The sequence below is a fragment of the Cariama cristata genome, unplaced genomic scaffold, assembly GCF_000690535.1.
Source record: "Cariama cristata isolate BGI_N322 unplaced genomic scaffold, ASM69053v1 scaffold3416, whole genome shotgun sequence".
NCBI lineage: Eukaryota > Metazoa > Chordata > Aves > Cariamiformes > Cariamidae > Cariama > Cariama cristata.
The window spans coordinates 28,464-43,470 of record NW_009620235.1 but is presented as its reverse complement, the minus strand read 5'-3'; the positions used below and the strand labels follow the sequence as shown (position 1 = coordinate 43,470).

General features: G+C 41.0%; 1 protein-coding gene across 1 annotated transcript in view; it reads left to right on the top strand.

Moving 5' to 3' along the window:
- GRIP1 (glutamate receptor interacting protein 1) overlaps positions 1-15,007 on the top strand; it is a gene marked incomplete at its 5' end in the record, with an annotated part of 73,977 nt that overhangs the window by 50,117 nt on the left and 8,853 nt on the right. Inside the window, 6 exons of the mRNA XM_009701541.1 lie at positions 4,795-4,939; positions 6,006-6,145; positions 6,326-6,514; positions 9,968-10,121; positions 11,893-12,093; positions 14,498-14,609. Coding sequence (XP_009699843.1) covers positions 4,795-4,939; positions 6,006-6,145; positions 6,326-6,514; positions 9,968-10,121; positions 11,893-12,093; positions 14,498-14,609 — 941 coding nt within the window. The remainder of the gene's footprint in view (positions 1-4,794; positions 4,940-6,005; positions 6,146-6,325; positions 6,515-9,967; positions 10,122-11,892; positions 12,094-14,497; positions 14,610-15,007) is intronic.

Sequence of the window (15,007 nt, the reverse complement as noted above, 5' to 3'; positions counted from 1 at the left end):
AAATGTCACACAAAGAAGAATTTTAATGGTATATAAAGTTTTGAATTTTCTCAGTGGCTATATTGCCTGCAGGAGCTGCACTGCAAAGTGAGGTCTTCAGTTTTCTGGAAAGGCAATTTCCCCTCAGATGCAGCCATATAAGGTTGATTGTTCTCTTATCAGCGTATTAAGATTTTCTCTGCCTTTAAGATTGGAGTCATGGTTAGCAAAGCATGGATCCACAGGTCTCGGTTCTCCAGCAGAGTGGTGAACTGCATGCTTTATCCATAAACTTACAAACTTGACTTTAGTATGGCTGTTAAGAGGCTTAAAGGTAAGCAGTACTTTACACGCTGTGCTGGACGGCTGATGAAGGAGCCATGTCTGATCAGCCCAGTGGCAGTAATGGACCTGCCATCATTTTGCACACCTGCATCTATTAATATTCCTGGATCTTCCCCATTATGGATTCCATAAGAGCAGAATTTCTACCTGGAGATAATAAAGTGAGTTCTGTTATGCATTCTAGTGACAAAGGAAGTTAGACATTTATAACTACCATTACTGCTGGGATTTATATTACAGCGTTACACAGAAGCATGAACTGTAGGTTTACTTGTCTTAAGCTCTATACAATCTCACAGTAAAAAGGCAGAGCCTGCTGCACTTTATTATTTAAAATCAAATGCAACTGTTGAAATGGTGTTTAGAATTGCAGTAGAATGCTCTTTTTCTTTAATTGCTTTTGAAAGCAAACAGAAAGTATCTTCTCAGTATGATCGGTACAAAGCAAAGGCAGATGCATTTAGCACCTTGTGCAAACTGGCTTTCAGAAGTCAGTTTTGATCTAGCAAAGTGAATGGCCACTGCTCGGCAGGATAGTGTGGTTAGGTCCCTGCAGGTGGTGAGGTGGGATTTGCTACACATAGTTGGTCCGTCTTGGACAGAGGCTGGCCGTACTGGCCATGGGCTATACATCCAATGGGACACCTGACTGACAGTTGCGTTGCAAAACTGAGCAAACCAGGTGGGTTATGAAGAGCAAACTGCAACTATACTTGGCAGAAGATTGGCAGGAAAAATGCCTGTAGAAGGAAGTTTGAATTTTCTCCTGCAGAAGAGGAGGTCTGTCTTTTAAGGGTTCATGGCACCTAGGATCTCTCCTTCACTTTCTTCCCCTCATTTGGAAGACTTCCTCTCATTAATAAACCTGTAGAGAAATTGCCAACAGACCATAGAAGAGGGGCATGAGGTAGAGCCATGTAGAAGAAGTAATAGCTTCTCCCACACTTCTAAACACTCATGGGTTTGTCCTGTGTGTGTCATGTCATCCCCCAACTCCCCCTCACCTTATGGACTTAATCTTTTTCTAGGACAGCTTCCATCTCCATTAAAGTTGGTACACATTGTCTGTTGATGTCACTGAAACGTGGATTTCAGTCTCCACTTGTGTAAAATAACATCTTTGCTCTCTTAGGTATTGCACACCGTCGTAGCTAGTACAGATTTTAGTCTGAGTGGGATTCTTATTCCATGGTTTTCTTTTACACATTTACATTGCTTATTTTACAGTTACATCATATAGCTACATGAAGTTTCTAACACAACTACAGTGTCTTATCCAGACACGATTGGTGTAACTGAACAGATTCAAATGTAAATGGATGGCTACTCAGAGACCTACTGAACAAAATTCTCTATACAAAAGGTTCTTGTAACAGTTGACTAAGTGTCAAAATGTAATTGAAAGTATTTATAGCAGATTTCAGGTACTTTGAAATCTAAAATGAATGAGTGTCTTCTGAAATGCTAAAGAAAAAGTATTTTAAAAAATCTCAGAAACCTGAGACCCAAAACCATGGTAGTTGGATTATATTTCCTCCCCAGACGGAAGTATGTTTTCAGCAGTTTTTCTCTTTTCTTTTTTTTCCTGCCAGCTTCCCCGACTGAGGAGAATTTTGTCTCCTGATGGCTGCCACCCTTTTTTGAATATCCGAGTTCTTTGCTTTCATGGCAAAACTGGCCTTCATTGTGAATTCAGGCCATGTGCGTGCCATGTTCTTTCATAGCTTGCGTTTCTGCTGCCTGGAAAGAGCACTGACGAGAACATGGTAGCAATTTGACATTTATTGCATTCTGCCATTAATTTTCTTAACTAGGGCTAACCAGAAGACAGACATAATGGACCAGTCTCCTTTCCAGTCATTCACTGTGATCTATAAACTTCCAGCTCTCATGTGGCAGGGCTGCTGTATGATTAATAACTTCTTATTTACTTACTGTTGATAGTGGAAAAACATCAGTATTGTGTCAACCCTTAGCGAATACTGGCTGTTACATTTTCAGTTAGATTGGTGGATTAGTTTTCATCCTTCGAGACATGAAGTCTTGTACCGTGTCAGTGCCACACCTGTGTAAACGTTATCAGCACTAGATCCCAGAGGATTTCTTGTTGTTCCATAAATGCTCTAGTAAGCAAGCAAGAGCTGCTGTGCAGCGGCACCTTACATGCTAGCCAGGGGTTTCCAGTGGGGTCTTGGGAGCTGGATGCTTCTGGAAAGACCATGTCAGATAAAGGATAAAGTGTGGTTGATGTGAATTGTGCCAAAACACTGATGATAATGCCCCAAGTAGGAATACAAGACCAACACTAGGCATGAAAATCCCAGTATTCTTTGTTGAATAAACACCGCTAATTCTTCTCTCCTTTGATTCTATATGTATTCCATTTTATGTGAATGGTAAGGGGGAAATAGGAGGGAGTTGGGGTGCAGGGAAGCTAAAGGCCTACATTTTCCGCAAATTGGGAAGAAACAAAGTACCTCCAAAGGTATTTGTTCAGCGTTAGAAGAAAGCAAGTCTTTGAACCTTTGCTAACTATGCAGGTATCTTTTTTCCTTTTAAAGTTTTTCTATCTACAGAAACAGAAATGGGAACGTGAGTTTTCTAACTTGTCTCAGGTTAGTTCTAGTAACATTTATGGAATGTGTGTCCTAGACATTTTCCACACTCACTGAGCTGTTCAAAATGTCACTACCCACAGATCTAGGAAAAGTTGCCCGCCAGGCCAGACGTCCTGGCTGAATACCAATATCATAAGATGGGCAAGGGAGCATTTGTTATTTTGATCGGAGGAGAAATCTGGCATTTTACATTTTAAAATATCCCTTCACAACTCACAGATACTGCAGTTGATTGCTGTCCTGCTGTGACCTTTTCTTGATAATACGTAAAAAGCATTCACTGTATAAATACAGGAGCCTTTCTTGTAGCTGCAACACCTGTTGGGTGTTGTTTAAGGAAAATACATTGTATTTAAGCTTACCCAGTGATGACGACTTCTCCATTTCTGATGATTTTTTGGTGAGACTAAAATTTCAACATAATGCAAATGAGAGAAGCTGTGGCTGCCCCATCCCTGGAAGTGTTCAAGGCCAGGTTGGATGGGGCTGTGAGCAACCTGGTCTGGTGGGAATTGTCCCTGCCCATGGCAGGGGGGTTGGAACGAGATGATCTTTAAGGTCCCTTTCAACCCAAACCATTCTATGACTCTATGACTTCATGCAATATAATGAAATCAAATCTAATGGAGTTATTCTTCAACTTAGTTGATAATTCAGAATTGAGAAGCTATTTTTGATTCTGTTACAAAAATTTAAAACTTGTCTATCAAAAACATGGGATATGTTTCAGATTCTCTCAATAAGACAGCTGCTCATCTTATCATGACTTTTAACTTTTCCCACAGTTCTTAATTTAAGGAAGTTCGGTTTTAAAACTTCTAAATTATCTTTGATTCTAAATACCTTCCATTCAGTTCAAGAAACAGATGACTACCAGTATTTATACAACAGTAGTAACTTGTTTTTTCTCTAATAACGTGCCCTTGCGGCAAAGGCAGCCAACAGCCTCCTGAGTTGCACTCAGCAGAGCACTGCCATGAGGTCAAGGGAGGTGATCCTGCCCCTCTGCTCAGCACTGGTGAGAGATTTCTGGAGTGCTCAGTCCAGTCCTGGGCTCCCCAGTACAAGAGAGACATGGACATACTGGAGCAGGTCCAGCAAAGGGCCAGAAAGATGATGAAGAGGCAGGAGCGTCTCTCCTATGAGGAAAGGCTGGGAGAGCTGCGACCGTTTGGCCTGGAGAAGAGAAGGCTCTGCGGGGATCTTATCAATGTATATAAATATTTGAAGGGAGGGTGTAAAGCACACAGAGCCAGGCTCTCTTCAGTGATGCCCAGCGACAGGACAAGAGGCAATGGGCACAAACTGAAACACAGGAGGTTCTGTCCAAACATCAGGAAACACTTTTTCACTGTGAGGGTGACCGAGTGCTGGCACAGGTTGCCCAGGGAGGTTGTGGAGTCTCCATCCTTGGAGATATTCAAAAGCCACCTGGATGTGGTCCTGGGCAACCTGTTCTAGGTGGTCTGCTTGGGCAGGGGGGTTGGACCAGATGAGTTCCAGAGATCCCTGCCAACCTCAACCCTTCTGTGATTCTGTAACAAAATAGCCTGAAGTTATATTTTAATAGGAAAGAAAATATAAGGGTTTTAAATGAAGTAAAATTTAGTCTTAATAGAATGAGGGGAGTTTTTCTATTGACTTTAATGTAACCAGGTTTTGACAATAAAAAAGAAATTGCACAAGAGAAATTTTTTTTCAAAATAATCCAGTAGAATATGATTAAGAAGTATATCTGAAATGTAATCCTGTGAAAATGATGTTTGATTACTAGTCACGAGACTGAATGTGCTATTTTTTTCATTCCTTCATTCATAAGAAACCAATTGCATCCCCTTGGCATTTATTGCAGATGAACAGGAGAGCTCTGGAGCAATTATTTATACTGTTGAGCTCAAGCGCTACGGTGGGCCTCTTGGAATCACAATCTCTGGTACTGAAGAGCCCTTTGATCCCATAATCATTTCCAGCCTTACAAAAGGAGGATTAGCTGAAAGGTAACTTGGAAAGCCAATTATTTTTAAATGTTCGTTTTGTCAAGATAAAGATTTATTTTGTTTACCCGAAGACGCTAATTTTCATGGTTCAGCAATTTATTTATAATTCTCCAAATGGGAGTTTATAATCTTTTTTCTGTTGTTTTTTAATCATTGTCAAGTTCAGGAGCATGAGCAATATCTTAACAGAATATTCTTGCACATACTGTACAAGATAGAGCAGCGGATTGTGGTCCTTATTATAAATCACCTAGGAAAGACTAGTCAATCAAAGTGCTCAGTCACAGGAACATTTTAGCAGCCTTTTAAAAGCAATGGCTTTGTATAGTAAAATAGGTAAGGAAAGCACTTCATGTGTCTAAGTTTATCTGAACTTAGACTTATCATATATGTATCTGCCGTTTATTGTATACGTACACCATAGCAAGCATTGTCCGAGGAGTAGAAATGCTCCTCATAGTTGGTGATGGATAGAAAATAATGAAAATGCTAAGCTTTTTTAGCACCTGTTATTTCTGAGATAGGTAGAGTCACTGCAACTGGTACCTTTGGTGGTGGTTTCAGAGAGAACTTGCAGGACACAAAATACGATACTGTGCACAGCCAGAACAAACAGTGCATTTACACAAAGAGAATGTCTTTTCTTCTCTTGTTATGATCCACCCTGAAAGCCACGTTGGTGAAATAGCTGTTTACTTGCTCACACTGCCATTATCTGTTATGTTGTGAGATTTCTGGAAACTTGACTCATTTCAGAACTACTGAGCTGTCTGGAGTACTCTTAAACAGGTGGGCTGCAATGAATGTCATCCGTAGGTGATGAACTCAACTACCGCAGTAACACAGAAATCCACATCTCCGTGCCTCAGCTCTGCTATTGCCACTACAACAGAAGTGACTTGCTTTAAGCGTTTGTAACAAAAGAATTACTCTGTAACACAGCTATAAAAGTGAAATGAAAGAAAGAAAGGGAGATGAGACTTTCATGCTCCAAATACGCAAAGAAATTGCCTTTGTTGCTTTTTATGCTCTCTTCTCAACGTTTTACTTCTCTCTCTTGTTGTAGGACTGGGGCAATTCACATAGGAGACAGAATCCTAGCAATAAATAGTAGCAGTTTGAAAGGAAAACCTTTGAGTGAAGCCATTCATTTATTACAGATGGCAGGAGAAACTGTCACCTTGAAAATCAAGAAGCAGACAGATGGTGAGTATGGTCAAGGGTAGCATCAGTGGTCTTTAATGCGTCTGTTGTTACAGATTAACAAGCATTTAGGCCATCCCTGGAAAAACATGGTGTCAGTAGTAAAAAGCATATTCTTAGAACTGCAGTAAAGCAATGACCATCACCACCCTTTTTTTTTTTTTTTTTTGTAATCCTGTTCAGCTACCAGTCCCAAGAAATTTTCTGTCCCTGTGGGCCATATAAGTGAACTGAGCGATGCTGAAGATGAAACCTCTGCTGCACAGAAATCTGGCAAACTCTCCGACATCTATTCCACTACAGTCCCAAGTGTTGACAGCGCAGTAGAGTCATGGGATGGCTCTGGTATTGATACCAGCTTTGGAAATCAAGGTACTATCAAGAATGCAATCAACATTTAAAGTAGAAATTATCACCTTCATGGTTGACGTTTCTTTGCCTTAAAGAGAATTTCATCTGTACCAACTTTAGACCTTGTGCTTTGTAATGCGCTTGTGTCTCATTACGACCGCACACCTCGCCAGGCAGCATAATTTCTTACACTTGACTGGCCTCAGATTCATTCTTTCATGACATTGTGATGTGTTATGAAGCATTTATCAATACATTAACAGGCTTTTGTTAGTTTTACTGACAACTGCATAGCCCTGTCCATAGTTCATCCACAGCTAGATGAGTTTATCCTTCAAATACAGATCAATGCAAGGCATGGAACACACTGAAAATGTTCATTAATTTGATGCCCGTATGCAGTAATTTTTAACTGTCAACAGATTTATTATAAACTGCTGAAGGGAGAATGTTAGGCATTGCTTACGATTTGTAAATCTTTTGCTTCTTCCTCATTCCTGCAGCATTAACATCTAACTTATATCTCTCAAAAACAATCATTCTATTTAAAGACATGATTTTTCTTAACGCTAAATTTTCTGCTTCTGTTTGACTATTGTTTTATATAGGATTTTCAAATAATCTCATTTTAATTTGTAAGACACATTTTTTTAGGCAGTGAGGGATACAGACATCTTGTAATATTCTAGGTAACAAGAAAAATAACTTCTACAGAGCTTCAGTGTTGTATTTACCTCTCTTTAAAATGTTCCTTTTCATAGTAAAGCAGGTATTCCCACTACCTGGCAGGTAGATCCTTCCCTCAAATAATTTTTTTCTCGCTTGCTGTAGTTGCACACATTCTTTCAATTGTATTTCTCTGTTTCTTTCTGTTGCTTTCTGGGAGGCTGGGTAGTAGCTCCTGGACAGCTGCTTTGTACCCGCACACAGAGAAGTGACACGGAGCTCTGCCCAGCAGATTTCCTATATAGACTGGAGTCCTGTGCTGATTACTTTCGTTGCTGTTCTCGAATGTGCCTGCTCAGTGAGAACACTGGCACTTTCTTCTGGAAAGCAGAACGTTTCCTTCGAAATCTGCTAAGCTACTTGAGATCAAGAAGTAGCTGATCTCACTACTAATGACCATTTTTTTCTGTTCTTTAATTTTTAAGTATTTCTTACTGCCTATATTTGGCATCAACTTACTTTAAACAAGACAGTCTCAATACATTTAATTATAACTCCTGTTTTTGATATTGTACTTTTAATTTTCTGTTACATTTCAGTATATTGGGCTATATTCCCCCTGTGTAATTTATATTTCACTGGAGTTAGTGTTGGGATGAATTTATCCCCTTTTCTGTTTTTAATTGTTTTGGTCAGTTTATCAAGATAAATCATGTTAGATTTTCATCTGATATTTTTAAGTTCTAAGGAGAAGTATTGCTGAAAAAGTACCAAAATGATAGTGCTCACTTCCTGGGTGAATGGATGACATTTGGAGCAAAATGTTCAACTGTGGAAAGGATTGAGGCCCAGACTAATTTCCTAAGTCCTGATGATTCAGATGCCATGCCAAACCTAAACCAGTATCTCAAAGCAGGTTTTTTTCTAACTCCCTTGAAAAAACCGACCCAGACTTGGCTGGGTACATGGCACTTCTGTTAAACAGCCTGAGTGTAATCAGATTTGTGCCTTATCCCTTGCAGTGGTACTAACGTGACCCACATTTCTCTTAAAGTTCACTCTGTCTTGACCTGTCAAGTTGAGTTTGGCTTCTCTCCAAACGTGTCTTGGCATTAGCACAGGCTAAGCAAATTGAGGAGTTTGGGGAATGTTTCTGGAGTACCAGATAATGCTTTATCCTATTAGTTGCTAATTTAATGCTGGTGAGCAGTCTTTTCTCTCCTTGAATTAATACCCCATTTTGTACCTTTGTCTAATGTGTCTGCCTTACTAATCTGGAGCCTTCCCGACACAGCAGTCGCATTTTCACAACCAAAACCCTTCCTAGAATCTGGGAGTATGTTAATGTCTGCCAATTAGCTGGAAAACGCACACAGCTCTGTAGTTATGTGAGATTTGAGGGAGACAGGTCTAGACTGATTTATGGAAGCAAATTGCCCTCTTTAGAGAGGTGACATCAGTGATATTTATTAGTCATCAACAAAATAGAACTTCCTAATACAATCTGCACATCGGAAAATGCCAACTATAGAGCTAGAAAAAGAATATGTCAAGATGAAATACATCTATATAGCAGCTCTACCATAACGGATTTTGCTTACCAGATCAGCATCAGCGTGTGACAAGTCGATCCATGTGTTCTTCTTGATACATCCCTTGGAAACCAGACTGTCTGGTTCCTACTTGGAATTCAAATTACTCTTAATTCAGTTAAAGAAATACTGTTGAACTAATACCAGCATTGCTTGTATGATAAAAACACCCAGAAATAAACTCTTCAGATATAAAGGCCATCTGATGCCACTTACACAGCCTTGAGATATTTGGAAATGGCGGATAAAGAAATCACTTTCTGCACTGTGAGCTTTCTGAGGGTCTATATTGATCCCGGGCATGTGTGCCCATCGTGAGATGGGCCTTTTCCCAGCTCTCAGAGCCCTAGCAAAAAGCAGTAGCTCTGCTAAGTGCAAGTCCCCCTTTCCACAAAGGGACATGGGTACAGAGATTCCCACGTTGGCCTTTATGCAGGGCAGCGCGGGGCTGTGAGAGCACAGTCCTGCCTTTGTATTAAGGAGTCCTTGGCTCAGCGGTGCCGAGACAGCCGCCCTCCTTCCTGTTCTGGCATTGCTGCGGTTACTGGGCACTTGAGAGCCTCCGTGCCGTGCCAACTTTTGCATCTAGGTAGCCATTCTACAGGTTGGTAGTATTGTGCATCATCGGGACTAATACGTCACTAATCTTTGGGTGCATTGCTTCCAAATCGGAGAAAGTTACTGGGAGGAAGAAAAAACTTTCTTGCTAGTCATCTGAAAAGTCAAGTTGATGGGGTTTTTAATGCATCATTGCAAACTCTTTTTTCGGTAGGCCTGAAGCACAGTTTTCTCAATAGCTTAGGTTTAATTTTGGGCATGTTGAGCATGACTGCATTAACACATATTTAACACATCCATAATACACGTGATTTATTCACTAGTATCCAATATATAGTGTCAAATTGGAAACAGGTGAATTGTGAAGATGTCTAGAACTAAGCATCAGAAGCAACTGAGACATAAACAGTAGGAGAACAGTGTTAGGTATATTTAAGATTTTGCTTTCAATGGACTTTCACAGGAAAGTGAAAGTCCATTTCACAGAGCACATGTAATTCCAAGTGTAATTTAGGTCATATATAATCTGACCACTACTGCAAAAGAAAGGTACCAGTCAGGAGTCCACATCCAAGTTCTAGAGAACCCAGCTTCAAAGATGTGCTTTTCTGTCGTCATAATATATGCAGTGCCATAAATATATAATTCCTCTTTTTAGGACACAGTTATCAGGCTTCAGGATACAACTTCAATGCCTATGAATGGAGGAGTCCTAAACAGAGTAGTTTGTCCCCTCCAAGCAAACCACGAAACCACCCGTTTCATGATACAGGGCTGAGTGATGATGAATGGGACCGACCTACAGCAAGCAGGTAAGTTCCCATGCCACTTTCTGTTTTCTGATTTGCAGCTGCAGCAGTGCCTCAAAAATAAGGACTTGCTGTCTGGAATGAATTCTGGTTTTCTAATGGAGCTGTAACAGCTCTTCCTTTAAACATGAGATACAGTATTTAGACTTCATGAAACTTCTTAGGGTAGATTAGTGACATTTGTGGAAGATTATGATGCCAAAACCAAGACTTTTTTTTTTTTGAGTTACTTTTGACAAAAAAACACAGCATTTATCTCTTAAGAATAAACAAACAAAAAAATTAGGGCATTCCCCTGAGTAAGCTTCAAAAAAAACCTGCTCTGTTTTCCACTCCACAAAAATAAACCTACAAATAAAGTGGCTTAAGTCAACTGGCATGTTAAACCTTCTGCCTTCCATGAAAATTCTTCATTTTGGTTTGGGCAGAGAAGCAGAAAATATAGTCATCTTCCTTAAATGCTTGAGACATCTGCAGTGATTCAGTAGGAGAACAAAGTGATCCAGGTAGAAATGTCTTGTCCAAAGCTATGGTAGTTTGCCATGCATTCATTCCTTTTCTTCTGAGAAGTAAATCTCCTTTTCAATTAATTTCTCCGCAGGCAGAAGAACTTTGTGAGGCAAAAATGCTTAGTTAACAATGCTTGGAGATAGTGAAAGACCCAAAAGTCTCTTATTCTCGATTCTAACAATAATCCGGCAGTGGAACCACTGCAGACTTGGGTAATTCCTGCGGCAGAACAGTTCTTCCTCAGACAAGGGAAGACAGACGTCACAGTTTGAAAGATATCTGTGCTCTTTGTACCCATCCTCAGGGCTTGCGGATATGCATGTCCTTCATTAGAAATACAGTTTCTTGGTGTAGCACCACAATGAGCCTGAAATCCCCGTCTGTGAGAATTCAAGTTTAATACTACAGAAAACCTTTCTGGTTCCTGTATAAACATACTGGATAAGTAAATCCATAAGGTCCAGTCTGTTACCTCTGAAATACAAATCAAGGCAAAGCTGAGATGCCAGTGCCGCTTTTCAGAATCTGAATGACAAATCCTCTGATACAGCAGATTGCCCAGTGGCATTTTGTCTGGAGACAAGTCTGGCAAGATGATGGCTAAGATCTGGGCAAGTGTGAACTCCCAGTCCATATCCCACTCCTTTGGTCCCTGCTGGCCAGAGGCATACTGGAAGTTTTCATAGGCTAGTGGTGGACAGTATTTAATAAAGGAAATGACCGTAGTTTTCTTCATACCTCCCATTCTTGGCAATTTACTATCTTGAATTTAATAGCAGCATCTTTATCCACAGTTAAAGCCCATATTTTGTTTCTCGGATGAGATGCAGCCGTGGATGCCAGAACACCTACTGTTTTGCAGTTACATAAGTAATAGGCTGAAAAAGTTCATGAGCAGTGAACTAGGAAGCTGGATTGTAAAATACAAGCATATACTCTACTACCATTTCAAAGCACTGTTCAACAGAAAGTACGCACATTGAAGAGTCTTGGTCTTGTTCTCCTTGTCAGTGTGACTCACTCCAGAGATATATGGCACAAATTAAAATAATCATTATTTTAACCCTGTATCTGTAAAATGGATTATGCCACACTTGATGGTGTTCCTATACCAAGTGCTGGAGTATTTGAGAAGGGCATGTCTGGTCCTTCCAGCCTGTTACAGGGATCCCCAGAAAACCACCTCTTCTCTGCCCCTAGCTAAGCAACTTTTCTTCTTCTCTAACACTAAAAAGTAATTTTTTCTTACCTTTATTTTGTGTAGCACAGCTTCCAAGAATATGTGGCAACAGAAGGAGACTGAGACATTGGGAGAGAATCAAGAAAACCATTTAAAGCAAACTTCTGTTGAAAGATCAGGGGGAGAGAGCATCAGGAGCATGAAGAAAGAGGGCAAGATGTGGAAAGGTGCTTCTGGTGGGCAAAGGAAAGGTGGGGGACAGCTGGAAGAGTGGAATACTTCCAGGTAGGAGAACAAAGAGTGCACAGGAGTGACATCCAGCTGGGCTGAGGCGGGGCAGGGGAGGGAAGGGGGAAGAAAGGGAAAAGGGTTGAAATGAGAAAAAGGAGAAAACCAGGGTAAAAGCAGAAGACACTTCATTAACATGCCGTTGAGTGACAATGAAATTTCAGTTGGCAAACAAATGAAACCAGAGAGCTTAAACCACTCTGTAGGCTGGTGTCTGCCTATCGCTGGTAGGTAGGACAAGTCTGTTATAGTTCCTGCTTCAGGGAAAATTTTTTGCACCTTGAAACAATACTTACGGGAATGAGTCTGCCAGATCCTAGAACATCCTATCACCTCCTGGATTTAAAAAAAAAAAACAAAAATTTCTCCCTCATATGGCAATAAGAACCAAATCATAGGCACCTGTGTCTTCATACCTGCCCCAGTACCTCTCCTTCAGCATTTTTATGCATGTAAATTTCTGATGACTCTTTGAATAAGCATCAGAAAACCAAATATATTCGTTACAGGTCAAACAATATTTCACATGACATAAAATCAATCTCTTAGGTTTCAGAATAAAAAGCCATCTAGATGAGAAATTATTTTGGTACCTCTTATTTTCTGGTGCAGTAGCTCAGCTACAAATCAGTTTATTCACGTGGCTGTAATGGAGATGCAGAAGTTGAGCGTTTCACACACCAAGAGACAAGACTCAGAGAAAAGGCAAAAGAGGAGGTGAGGGGAGAAAAAGGAATTACTTCAGCTAAAAGGAGGTCCAGACATACAGGCATCATGATTTCAGATTTCACAGAAGTCAGAGAAGAAATGGGCCCCCAACCCTAGGAAATCTAGTCTTTGCTGTCAGAGACAATTGCCTCAAATAATCCTATTCATTAACTCAAGTTCCATTTTATATTATAATATTAGTATGCAATATAGAGGAAGGTATTGTAACAGATATATTAGTCTATGTTCAACATTGGCTATTAAAACAACTACTTAGGTTTGTTGAAAGAGCTAATTTCAGAAGTTAAGGATCTTTCTAAAATCATGTTTCAAATACTTTCTTATCTTGCCTGGGAGGAATTGCAGCTGCGATCCGAGTAGGTATTCTCACCATTGCTGTATCTATTGCAATATTTTAGAAGAGACACTGATGCTAGGTGGAGAATCATTGCGATAAGAGATTGAAATGGCTGACCATTGTCTGCTTGACTGATTGTAACTGTAAGAAAGCATCTCTGAAGCAGAATATCATATGTGTGAAGCATTCGAGCTATCGTCCATTGTGCTGGGCAATTCTATTTAAAAGCTATTCTGTTAACAGTGTTGCATTCATGCTATTCTCAGCAATATATTGTTTGTCAAGCAAGACCTCAGATGCTTCCATAATAGTGTTTGCTCTGTTTATGTGCTGTTAAGCACCACTAGCTGCAGTCCATGGGCAGCTGCTCCAAAGTAACAGCTTGCTGCCACCAAAAGGGCAAATTCTCATTCTTTCCTTCCTCATCCTTCCCCTTGTGCCTTTCACATAATCAGCCCCATCCCGTGCAGCAGCTCTGATGCTTGTGTGGACCTTCATTGAGCCGATTCCCCTTGCTGAGACAGCAAAAACCTCCTGCTTCCTCCCCCCACACACATACACTGGCATGGTGTTGCTTTGGGCTGTGGTGCTGCAGTCCAGAGTTGGCGTTTTTTGTCAGACCTCTCTTGCTGGGCAGCTTCCCTTAGCGTCACTGTCACCACCGGCTTGCTCAAGAGTGCTAGCAAGGCAGCTTCGGTGAGTTTATGAAACACCAGAGACCTAAGTCTCCATGCCAGACAGTTGCATCCCTGAAAGTTTCTCTCTGTGTTCCTGTATGAAATGACTGGAGCGATTTATATGATGGCAGTCAGGTGGGCTTAAATTGATAATGATAAATGCAGCTTAGGCCGAAGGAATCGGGTGAAAAGCACCACCACCCCTCTTTTGCAAAAGGCTGTTTGCAAAAATGAGGGCTCTTTTCATATGCCCTGGGAGAAGTCTGTGAGGTTGAAAGGTTTTATTGCAAATACTCGTTGCACGGAGCAGCTCTGCACACAGCTACTGGTTGATCCATTCATTTTTGTAGGCAGGTCCCAGTTTCAGCCCAGTAAAACTGTGTATTTGAATTGTTCTTGGAATCTGTTTATCTCCTTACTGAATGACTGGCTGCTCGGACCCGGCCAGCTGCTCGCGCCTGCCGGGCGGTGAGCAGAGCTGTCTGCCGTGTGCCCTGCATGCCCCGCCAGCCTCTCCTGAGCAGCCACGCTGCCCCACTCTCCTGCCCCAACGTTCTGTCATTCAAGTTGCAATCTGTGGCCAGGCACGCGTGTAAAAGGTATTTTCTGAGGGAAAAAAAAAGTCCACGTTTTTTTTAACCTCTCATTGTAAATCTAGCTTCGCAGGTACCCATGATAACACCGAGGCTGACCAGGAGGAAAATTTCTGGTCTCAGGCTCTGGAGGATTTAGAGACCTGTGGCCAGTCAGGAATTCTGAGGGAACTAGAGGTAGAACAATCTTAACCTTTCTTTGCAATTATAGAGAAATATAATGGTTTTGGTTTGGTTTACATTCATTTTCTTTTCTCCTTTTTTTTCTTTTAAGTTGCACTAATCACACCAATTCATTTAAAAGCTTTAACCCCTCTCCACAGGACAAGGCTGACAGGCGTCTGTGTTTGAGAAACATGACTCTCTTGGTACCTACCCTTTACCTTTATATTTTTTGCTTGTGCAGCTGCCTCCCCCGCCCCTAACCAGAGCTGTTTTCTTTCGTACAATGCAACCAAAATTCTAGAAACATGTTCACCCCAGAGCTTTTGACTTGCAGCTTCTGCTGTGCGTAACCATTGATGCTGTCTGCCCAGGCAGCAAATGGCACAGAACTTCTTAAGCGGGCATAACCT